Raw genomic sequence first — 12,003 nt, forward strand, 5'->3', positions numbered from 1 at the left:
AAAACATCATAAAATCACTTGGCCTGATGATAAAATGTGGCCCAACTTTCTACCTAAAGTAGGAATGAATTGTAACTGATTGAACGTGCTTGGCAGATTATCTGTAGAACAAGACAGGCTACACTGAGAGCAGAGTGCTCTCCCCAGCTTGTTGGATAAAAATAAAGCTTTGTGTGTTCTGAGTTACCGTACAATTTTTCCTTATCTTGGACTTCAGATAATTACGCTATCAGATTTGGAATGTGACTACATTAATGCTAGATCATGCTGCTCAAAACTCAATAAAGTAAATTATTCTTCTTTCCATTTGGTGTGATTTAAGAAAACAATCCCTCGTCTTAGCATCACAAATAACAGGACTTGATTAGCAATATTTTGCATGTATCCTTTATTTCAGTCTGTTTGTCTTTTTTGGATGTGTGCCACATCAAGGATGTCTAGTCGTGACTGAACTCTGGGATCTTTATAGCAACTGTCTCTGATCCTTTTGTATAATTTCTAACCTCTCCTGAACAGTAGAGAGTTTTAAAGTGATTAGGAAAAGTGCCAATGTACCGTTTTAACCAAATCTGCTTAAAACTGATTTCATTAAATCAATGTGTCCTTCCCCTGTGAGTGTTCACTTTGCTTTAAAGCTATTTTCTTTCTTAATGTGAAAGAGAATGCTATAGGATACTATCAAGACAAAAATGTGTTGTTGCCAGGGGCTGACCCGATTTAACTATGCCAGTTTTCATATTGATCAACTTTCTTATCTGTTCCAAGCCCGAGGGTGTTTGTATGTCCTGTGTCTGTGCAGATGTTAATTGTCTGCTTCTCTCATTCCTAAATTCAGTGTTCTCTGCAGTGATTTCAAATTTACTTTCTTAATTTGCTTTCTTCACTGTGTGTGTAATATAGTTGTGTTCAAACACAACTTCTCTCTAGAAACTTTTGTAATACTTGGATGAAGTACTTCTGTTATAATATCTTAGGGCTCGATTTCTGGCTTGTGTGCAGTCTGTCTGAAGGTATTAATTTCCCCATATTGTGATGAAATCACATGAATTTTCTTCTTCCATGAATTTTCTGTCTGAGTTTGATGTTATTAGAATCAGATGATAACTCCATATAGATCTCCTTTTCAGAAAGGAATTTATATTTGTGCGTGTAACTTTTTTCTTTTCTTCCCTTTTTACAGTGGGTGGTCCCTGAGGTGATTGGCCATGCTGTTGTAACTGTATTAATGCTTATTTCATTGCACTGGTTCATCTTTCTCCTTAATTTGCCAGTCGCAACATGGAATATATATAGGTAGGTGCAAAGGGTTTTGTGTGCTTTTTTTTTTTACCCATTGTTACTAGTTTAGCTTTAATTGTAGTATGCAGATAAATAGTATGTCATGATGAGATGTTTCAGTTGTGGTTTTGAGCTGCTAGCAATCTTCATGGATCTACCTAACATAAAACTCTCCTCTCTTTGCAGTTAAAATGATAAGAATCCCAACAGCGTAAAGGAAATGAAGCTTTTGGCCTTTCCTTGCATTCACTCTGGTGCCCCAGAATCTTGATTTGAGAATCATTCCCAAGTTTGTAGGAAATAATAGCATGTTAATTATGAAGTAGTACTGCAAACATAGTTGCTAATGTTTTTCATGCTGCGTCTACATGCCTGATAGTGATATCAGCTTAAAAGTACTTAGGTCAGCATGGCTGATGGTTGTAAAACCATTGGGCTGTGGTCTTATCCCCTTCATCCCCCTTTGTTACTGCCTTCTCTCGCTTGTTTGCATTGTTTTTGGACCCCCCTCCTCTCTTGCTTCTTTGTATTTGGAAAGCTTTGCAGACTTCTCATCTTAGGACAACTGTCACTGTTACTGGTCTCTGTATACTGGGCTGTCCACCACTTTGAAATGGTTTACTTATCAGTAGAGGTCTCCGTGTGGCAACATCGACACTGTTGGTTCAAAACTGTTCTTTTTATTTTGTACCATTTGATGAGCAGAGAATTGAACCTTTACAGGTGTTATGCTAATGAAAACTGGGTGTGGATTGGTCATGAATTATCTCTAATCACTGTACTACAGGAAGTCCAAAAGTGTAAGATATGGGTATGAAAAGTTGCCTGTAGTTTTTTTTGGCCTAAGCCTTCTAGGGCTAACTATTTGCTTAATCTTGATGACTAAATGATACCGTTACAGGCAGTTCTGGCTTAATTACTAATTATCTCAGTGATTTCAGTGCAAATAAAGAGGTTTTGTGTGAAAGGGGCATCAGGAACAAATCCTGGGGAGGATAAATTGGACAAAAACAGCCTCAGGGGAGACTTTTAGATTTACAGTGTGTTTGTTGTAACATCCTACTGGCCCTTCTTGTTCAGCATACTCAGATGCTCATTTAATTTGGTTTATTTTGTAGTGTCTTATGCAATCTCCGGTGAGACATAGTTTTGTCTTACATTCTCCCTGTTTTAAAACTATATATTGAAGCAGCTTTTTTGAAATCTAATCATATTTCAAAATAGATATTTTTTTTAGTCCTTAAATATTTATTTTACCTGCTACTATGTAAAAGAAGCAAGAATTAGAAAGGGAATGCTGAATGTGACAGGAAAAAGAAAGCAAATTTTAGTGTGTTGTTCCACTTTTTTTTTTTTTCCCTTTGGTGTGCAGACCTGCTTGAGACAATACCTCAAAATAATCTGATTCTTGTCTATAAGTAGATCATACCCCTCTTAAAACTGAAGGAGGTAAAAAAAAAAAAAAAGTAAAACCCAAAAATCTTTAAAATACAGTTAAAATTCTGATCAGGACTTCCACCCCTTACAAAATTGTGTAATCGAGAGGGAAATGTCCTGTTGCTGTGGCAGCAGCTTCCACTGAATGGAGATACTGGAGGCACTAATGTCTATATGCATTAAAGCTGACAGTTTTCTTGTTCTTTGTGGTTTTACTGCAGAGGTTTTTTGCTGTTTAGAGTATGCCAACTGGCTTGAGTTGTGTTTGTCAGCATCTAGCATCCTTGTGTCCATGAATACAGTTCCTTAGATGTATAACAAAAACTGTACTAGCTTGTGAGCCTCTTGGAAAAACTACTTCCCAAGTTCCACAAGCTATAAATAAGTAGCATTATCTAAGTGTTATCACTCTTCTTAAAAAGCAAAATTAATAAATCCTAGAGATACAAGGAAACTGTGTACTCTATTTCTAGGGTAAATTGGTACAGGAAACTTGTGTTCTTCCTTGTAATGCATTTTATAGGAATAATTTTCCAGTAAATGAACAATTTGTGTTATAATACTAATAGACAAACCACTTAAAACTTCAAATTTAGAAGAGACTTTCAAACTGTAATTATTTCACATTAATGATTTTTAATGGGACATAATTGTTATTAGTGAAATATGCTGCAGTGCTTTTTAATGACTCTCTGAAAGAAAGACAAATACTGTGGTCTTAAATTTTTTTTTTTTTTGGTCTCCTACTGCTGCTAGAAAACAGCCTTGTTTCTTGTTCCCTTTCTTCCCCTCCTGTATTGAAATGAGTGTTTTAAGAGGTGGGGGGAGTGCCTTTTAGAGTAAAAGTGGTGTCATTCTTCAAGTATAGAAAGAAAATAAAAAAGTGTTCTGTTTTGAGGCTTTGCTTTTGCTCCAGCTGTAAGACCAGGAGTTAAAATCCTGTGTAGAAAGAGTATTATTCCAGCAAGACAGAGCGTGTATGACATTTAATTGAAATAATAACACTATTTGAGACTGAGCTCAATGGGAGTGAGAACTTCTTGTGCTTGCATTTGCTCTCTTGAGAAATGCTTATGACAAAAGAACATGCTGCTTGTTGTCCTGTTCAAGCAACATTCATAAACATTTGTTTTGCTGTTTTTGTTCTTTCTTTTGCTTACATTTCACTTTGTTTCACTCAATTTTTGTTCTTATGTGGGTTTGGACAGTAGTGCTTAACTTCTTCAGTTCTGCCCAGTCTCTCATCCTGTCAGCCTTGGTGTCTCTGCTGAGAGAACACAGGATGGTTTTGACAAAGATGGGACTAATACACACATCTTTTGTCTTATGCTATCTCATTTTGACTGCTGGAGTTTGTGATCATCTATGTGGGGTTTTTTGTAAATAAGTCTCTTAATTCTTAGCTAAATTAATTCTTTTCCAGTCCCTTTTATCTAACGCATCTTTCCACTGTGGGAGGACGGTTCCTTCATAACACCAAGTAACCACAAACGGCAATTAAGGTGAACTGGAATTGGCCATTACCTGGAAACTCTCCCATTTATACATGAGAAGCTGGGGCCATGCTTTTAGTACTTGTCCTCTTATTCTTTGTTTGTAGGTTGTAGTGGTGGAGATACGTGCACTATCCTGAAATGGAAATAGAATTAAAGAAAAGCACCCTTATGTTGAATTGTGAAACAGCTCTTTTAGATGAAAGTCCCTTCTGTGCAAGCTCTCCCCTTCCCCTGACACTCCCTCGTGTTTTGATGACTATACTTTTGGTTTTTTTCCTCTTAAACTTTCAGGTACATTATGGTGCCAAGTGGAAACATGGGGGTATTTGATCCCACAGAGATCCATAATCGAGGACAACTGAAATCGCACATGAAGGAAGCCATGATTAAACTAGGTTTTCATCTGCTCTGTTTCTTCATGTACCTTTACAGGTTAGTTTCAAAAATTGCTCCCCAGGAACAAAGGAATTGTCTGACAGCTATTTTTATCTCTTCTATTCTGCTAGAGTAATTGCTGGTATTCATGTCTTATCTTTTGGCATCCTGCTAAGCCTCAATAATATATTTTGACAGCTATCGCCAAGCTCATTATATGCCTTTATTCTTTCTTATTGTTTGGAAACCCAAACTACTCCTTAATCTCAAACCCACTGTCAAGTACAATATGAAAAGTTACATGATTTCAGCACCTAGAACAAGTGGCCTATTTAGCATGGAAAAAACCTTAAGGACCAAGTTTATTTTACAAATTCTGCTTTAGAAAATAAAGTTGAGCTGGCTAAGTCACAAACAGATAAGTTCTGTGATGGGGCCGCTTACTATACGATGGAAGAACCACTGTTCTTCTACTGCAGTATTACTTCTGCAGTCCTTGTCTTCATAAGCACAGCACAGAGCATAGGTGCCTTGACTTTCCGTTTCAGAATCAAGTACAGTTCTCTCATGAAAGTGATAACGGTTCCTGCTTGCACATGCTTCAGTAATCCATTGGTCTGATGTTTTCTGTTTTGTCACAGTATGATTCTGGCTTTGATAAATGATTGAGAAGTTCAAAAAGAACCGTTGACTGCCAAATTGGGTCATCACTCCAGTGACTGTGGAGCCACAGACACCTTCCAAACATACCTAGATCAGTGTCGTCATGCAGTATATTTTTCCTCTTCGAACAATAAATATTTTTCTGTATTTTTAACATAAAATATTTTCAAAAGACATTGGATTTGTGTAGCAGTTGTCTTTATTCCTTTAAAACCCGAACTGCTGGAGCTGCTGCTTCTGTAAGGTACAATCTTGCTTGCAGAACCAATTGCATAGGAATTAAATGGCAAGAAGGGAAACTCATTTCAGCAGCATGGGCCCATAATAGTGGTAATTCCAGAACAAATTTAAGTACAGCTCGGATGTCTGCTTCTTACAGAAAGGTGTCAGGATGTGCCTGCTGCCTGTCAAGCTGTCTTATTAGAGCCGAGTTTGAAGCAGTACTTGAGCACAAATTTCAAACTGGAACAGTAGCACAGCTTGCATCTTTGTGTCAGTTTCTTCTCCAGCTAAAAAGCAAGAGAATAAAACTTCTGCTTTTCTCCCTTTCCACCCCTCCCTCCAACAACCTCTATGCAGTCTTGTGTTTGGATGGATTAAGGTCCCTTTGGGCAAAGTGACACGTGTGTAAGAGAGAAAAACAGATAAATAAGAACCATGATTAATAGTTGTTTTTCCCCTTCAGCTTCTTTTTTTTCATTGAAATAAATCATAGAACTGCATACAAAGTAAACATCATACTGCACCAGCACTGGAGTTGGTTACAGAGCAAAAGCCTAGCTGCAGGCACTGCTCCATGAACCCCCTCCCTATCCAGTGAGGTGAACCAAGAGTATGGTTTACCCGACCACCTCTCTGAGGTAGACATAACTCAGTTAACCCAATTCTGATGTGACTCTGCTTCAAAGACACCAAGTACCCGAGTGCAGCTCTTGCATCAGTGATAAGTCTATAAACCTGAGTTTGTACCCTCACTGTCCAATAACTGTTTTTGTTTTTTTTTTAATGTGCATAGGAGCAGGTTTTTTGGAAACAAACACATCAAGTGAAACACCTCAAACATGCAGTTTTGTAATTAAGTCCTAAAATTTCTGAGTTTTTCCTTTTCTTCAGTACCTGTTCTTTGGTGTATAGCTGTAGTCAGCAGGTTGTTTTCATGGCCAAAGACAACACTAAAGCTTGATTTCTCTAGATACCGTCTGTTTGATGTTCGTTCTAGAAGTACAAAGATGAAAAACTGCTGGAAATTACACTCATTAAGAAATAACTAGGGAAATAGCTACCACAGCTGTGTGCAAATGACTACTTGACACCACAAAAATCAAACTACTGCCTTATGAAGATGAAACCTAGACAGCATGTAGGTCTGGAAAAAGGAGAGCACATAAAACTTTAAAAGAGAGGAAAGTCAGTAACTTTTGTAGCAGCTTACATGGCAGGCGATCAAGTTATCTTATTTGTAAGTGGAAAAAAATACTACACTTATTTTGGGTTTTATCTATTAAAAGAAATGAAAGTGAGATGCTTAAGTCCTTGCTGTAGGGCCAACAAATTTCATTAATGGTGGGTGTTTCACACCGAGAAACATGATCATTAATCACCACTTAAACTAGCAGTTTTCTGTCTTATTCTAAAGGCATGATTTTGAGATAAGAGCTTTATTATTAATGAAAATGTTTGTAAAATACATTGTCTGCAATGATTTCTAACTACTAGCACCTCAGAATTACAGTGCTGACAATAGATAGGAATTGGTAAAATTTATCACTCATACGAAAAGCTTCTATTCTTCTCTACTGAGGGAAGTATTTCTTCAGAGATGTGAGGACAGGGAAGGACAAGGGAAAAGAACAACATATCTGAAAAAAAATAAATAGAAATGGGGGTAGCATGTGTCTTAATTTATATCCCTGACCTAGAAGAATGCTATCGTGGATTCCTCCTCACTTCCTTCCTCAAGAGTGAATTATTGTCCATGACAGACCAATAAAAAAAAAATACAGCTACATTTTCTAAGTTATGGTTGTCAAATATTAAAAAAATTATACTTTTATATGAATGCAAACTTCCCACATCACCTTGTTTATATAAATAAATTCTCTGTTCATTCATATCTAACAACATGTTATAATAGTTGTAAAAATCTCAGTAGCAGGCTCCAGAGACTACAATTCTGCTGAGTAATTACACTGGTAATTTTGAAGCTTTCCTTATTGTGCAGGGTCATTTCCTGCCTTAACAGAGGTCTTCACAGAGATTTTAACAGAGCTCAGTCAACAATAGGAAAAAAATATTTGTAATTGCTAAAAATGTAGTTCATTAGCTGGAAATAGGGACCCTACAGTCATGTCTCAGGGGAGATCCACAGAAATTTTACAGTAGTAAAAACCAAAAACTCTCTGCATTCTGGGTCTCCATCAAGGGAGAACAGGGTAATTTAAATCCAAGCTTACTATACATAATTCAAGACAATTACAATCCTCAGACTGATTTTAAATAAAAATTCACGTAACTTCATCACTGTGAATTAGTATGAGGCTAGAACACAGATTCCCTCCTATTCACGCACCACAATATACTTCCCTTTGGAACTAAGGTATCCAAGTATAACCTCATGAGGGGACCATTATCTTATCCTTCAAATGATTAGCTCTTAATCCATGAAAATAAATCAGAAATTGGCCTACAGGGATTCTAACTTTTAACCAAGGTTATTAAACTCTTTTCATCATCCACAGTCCAGAGCCTGGTGAGCTTGGTAAGGTATTAGTCATTCCACAGTTTTCAGAGAGATGAGAGAGCTGTTCTAGTACTGCACTTAGGAGGGGGGATTAGTTAAATCACATACAGTAACAAATTTCCCCCTAATTAATTATTACAGTTACAGACTAGTGATTATTTATCTTGCTTTATTAAAGCATATACTTATCTCATTCTAGTAAACTACTATTAAATTAAAAAACTGGATGCACTTCAGCAAAAGGCTCGTTTGGAAAAGCTACAGAAGGGGATGGCAAATGTAGACACAGCTTTTTATTTAACAGAACATTAGCTAGAGCTGAATTAAAATGCAGGACAAGGCTGAGGTTGTATTTTAAGGCACAGGGAAGAAGGACAAGAACGCAGGGTTAGTTGGAGAGAACAAAGGCAACAGCTGAGAAGTCACTTCAAGAGCTCTCATCCACAAAAACTGCTTAGGTCAACTTCAGATAGAAGTCTGGAGGTCCCTGATCTCCAGTTTAAGAGAAGTCTAAGCAGGAGATGTCAATACTTTAGGAGCACCTTCTTAATATGAAGTATCAAAAAAATCCCACAAAACCCACAGGTCACCTCAAGCAACTTGTGCCTGGTGTTTAAGCAAGCTCCAGCATTAAGGCTTTCATGGAGCTGCAAAGGAGCAGACATTCAACAAGTTAGATAAGCGCAGAACAGGACACAGGCAAGTCGACAGCTAAATGTACAGTGAGAACAAAAGCGTGGGGCCGATTAGAGCCAAACATCAAAAACGGGAAAGCCTGCACACAACACTGCGTGAATTCATCTTCAGCTAAACTGCCACAAATTAATTTTCCTAGGGAGGACGTGGAATACTACAAATATGGAAGAAATCTATAATTAATGATCAAGAAATTAACATCCAAGTCAGTAATATAAGTGAAGTTAGGGAAACTAAGAACTATTCATTCCAGTTATTTATTCTGTTTATTGACTTGAAAGAAAGGGAATACAAACATTTCTGTTAAGTGCTGTGCACCAACATGGAAAAAGTGTTGTTTTTTTTTAAAAAAATCCTAATAAAAACAAATCAGAAGTTAATGTAGTTCCAATTGAACAATTTTTAAAGATATGTTTAAAATACTACACATTTATAAAATAAAAAAGTTAAAATGGTGTTCTGTAAATAATTAGTAAAACAAGTGAAAATAAATACAAGACCCAAAGTTCTTATGTTTTTAATGTAATATAGCAAAGAAATTTTTAACTACTTAATATAATCCAAGGAGAGTAACAAAAATCCAGAAAGTTTAAGAATGCAATCCTTTGAAACATTTAATATCAGTCCATAGCAAATAGTCATTACATACCAAAAGCTCTAAGTGTTAACTAGTTCCACCACAACTCCATATAAATCTTGACAATTTAGAAATCTTGAGATCAACAATAAAGTTCTTTTCTTGATCTCTACAGCTTGGTTTGTAAGTACATACATGCTTTGAGGATCCATTTTGTCCCATATGTTTTCAAGGAGCCAATAACTTTTTCCATCTGTGCCTAAAAATGTTAATCTAGCACATATACCCTAACAATGAAAAAAATGTTTTAAAAAAAAGATGGGGCACAATGAATTTCAAATTTATAAAAATATACTGATATTAACCAAAAACCTTCCGGTCAAAGGACACTTCACATACACACGACTTAAAGTATGCAATAAAACATGACAAGTACCTAGAACATTTGGTTCTCTGTCTGTTCATGGAACACACACACACGCACATTCATACCAGATGGGAGGAACACTCTCACAAACATTTTATTGAATCCAGATTATCTGGATTAATAGACAGAAAACTTGTCTACAGTTTATTTCAACAACTAGAGGCAGCTACTGCAGCAGTAGTTCAACACTGCACACTTCAATTAAGTCCACCCTGTTTAAAAAAGTGTCAATGATTTTTATTTCTTTCTTTCTAAACATCGTTAAAAGTAGCAGTTTTCAAAATTAAGTATGGCAGCTGAAAATGGACTCAAGCCCATGCAGAAAAGACAGGAGGAGGTCAAAAGGAGGATTAGCCATTTGTGGGATGGGTGTTCCTCTTAATAGTTGTCTCAAAAAAAAAATTAGGATCAAGTGTATTTTGTAGTTAAAAATATGGACAAACTATTGAAAGTGCATTTTTCCTCCTCCTCCTTGAGTTACAGTAGTTTGTTGGTCAGTAAATCCTGGCTCTTATGTTCATTCCTCTTTCTCTACCTCCCTCCCCATTTGGGTGTACAACATCTTCCCTCAAACTACAGCTAATTGTAGAGTACCTGGCTTCCTTTTCCTGATTTGGGGGGGAGTATCGCTTAGCGGTGTAAAAGCGTACAACAGGACATAAACTCCCAAGAACATACTGAGTTGTTATTAAACATTACCTGTTGGAAGCCAAGTTGACAAGTAAGTTGAGCAAGATCTGGGTAGATTTCTAGCTTGCATCTTTGCTCTAATAATAAAAAAAAGTTACCTTTAAAGTTGGAGAACTTCAGAAGACAGAGGGAATTTAAAAACAAAGGTGTCATTTCCCCCCACTACCCTCCCCTCCAAAACAAGGGCAAATCTAGCATCTTCCCTTCTGTGCTCCACTGTGCCTTGAAAATTAATTACTTACCTGAACAGCTAAAGAACATTCAGATAATAAAATGCTTCTGCATAATTTTTTTTAAAGATCTGCCTTGACAATAACCTGGGGCTACTGTGAATATTTTAAGCCAACAGCTAACTAGAGAAATTTACAAAAGGAGTAATGCTTACAGTATCTTCCTCTCCAAAACCATAGGTCTGTTGGCTAGAAATACAGTAATTTATTGCAGGTGTGTACTTGTTCCAGCCTTAGACTCCAGCCTATGAACATTTTTAAGCACATGGAAATCAAATGTGTTGCAAATGAGCAAACTTATTTGGTTTTTTTCTCCCCCATAGTCTCATTTTATAGTCTGTGTACAAAAAGTATTGGTACTTTTCAATTCACATATTGTGAATATGTGATGTGTTAGAAATAGTTTAGGTTCCTCTTTAATCTACAGTTGGAACAGTAGTCGGTACTGCTACATCTATAATGTCAGTTTACTGGGGGATCAAGTAGTGTGGCAAAATGCAGAGGACTCTCACCTTTGTTTCATCTCTGCTGCTCACCAGTGAGCAGCCAGCCATGCAATATACAGTTATTGAGACACTCCGGAAACAGTGCCGTCTATATGGAGCTTTCCTTTACATTGCATAGGTGACCATGAACTAAAGCAGACATATCCAAACACGTGCTTCTCCCTAACTCTGCTAGAGGTACAAACCAAGGTCAGGAGAGAAACCCCAGAATGGAGGGGCAGTATTTTGGCAAAAGTACTAAGTTTAAATGTCTAATCACAATGCATTGCAGTGGAAAAGAGGCATCAGCCCATACGCACCCACACAGCTTGTACCAGGTAAGGAGTCTCACTTTGTTTAGATATGACCACTGCATTAAATATGCCTGTTGAAGTTCATAATGAGACTTTACATCTAAACTGGAGACGTGATCCAGCCTTCACCCCCTGCCTAAACTTCCCACTGAAGTCCCATGAGTACGAGGTAAGCAAACAGTGCAAGACCATGGTATGAGACATTGTTAAGAGACATGGAAACAGGGATTATTCTCCTTACTCTCCCTAAGTAAGGTTTTGTTTGAAAATGTAAGTTCCAGGGCAGGACAATACTAGGATAACTTCTGAAGATTTACATACTGGCACTGGTTATGAATTATGCCATGTTTTGGACATATAAAACACTGTTTACAATTTAGGTATTCAATTTGTATTTAAAAGCTAATGATTAAGCTCACTCAAATTTGACCTTACAAAGCTGCCCATTTCCCTGCAACACTGATGGCCCAGGAACAAGACGGACTAATCTTACGCTGTCTGAACTAGGAAGAGAAACAGCCAGCTTCCTCTAAGACTAGTTAATGGAAGAAAGAACTGATTTGTAGTCTTAAATTTACACATATATTCCCAGTAC

The 12,003-nt window shown here is 37.0% G+C and overlaps 1 protein-coding gene across 1 annotated transcript; it reads left to right on the top strand.

Annotated features, from left to right (window-relative positions):
* The first annotated feature begins 205 nt into the window (after positions 1–205).
* On the top strand, positions 206–5,425 carry CNIH4 (cornichon family AMPA receptor auxiliary protein 4). The gene is made up of 4 exons (XM_010084530.1): positions 206–286; positions 1,181–1,293; positions 4,503–4,643; positions 5,228–5,425. Exons 2-4 carry the CDS (start codon positions 1,226–1,228, stop codon positions 5,253–5,255), a joined length of 237 nt encoding a protein of 78 aa, XP_010082832.1. The 5' UTR covers positions 206–286; positions 1,181–1,225; the 3' UTR covers positions 5,256–5,425.
* Positions 5,426–12,003: the final 6,578 nt, after the last annotated feature.

The sequence above is a fragment of the Pterocles gutturalis genome, unplaced genomic scaffold (assembly GCF_000699245.1).
Source record: "Pterocles gutturalis isolate BGI_N339 unplaced genomic scaffold, ASM69924v1 scaffold775, whole genome shotgun sequence".
NCBI classification, from domain to species: Eukaryota; Metazoa; Chordata; class Aves; order Pterocliformes; family Pteroclidae; genus Pterocles; species Pterocles gutturalis.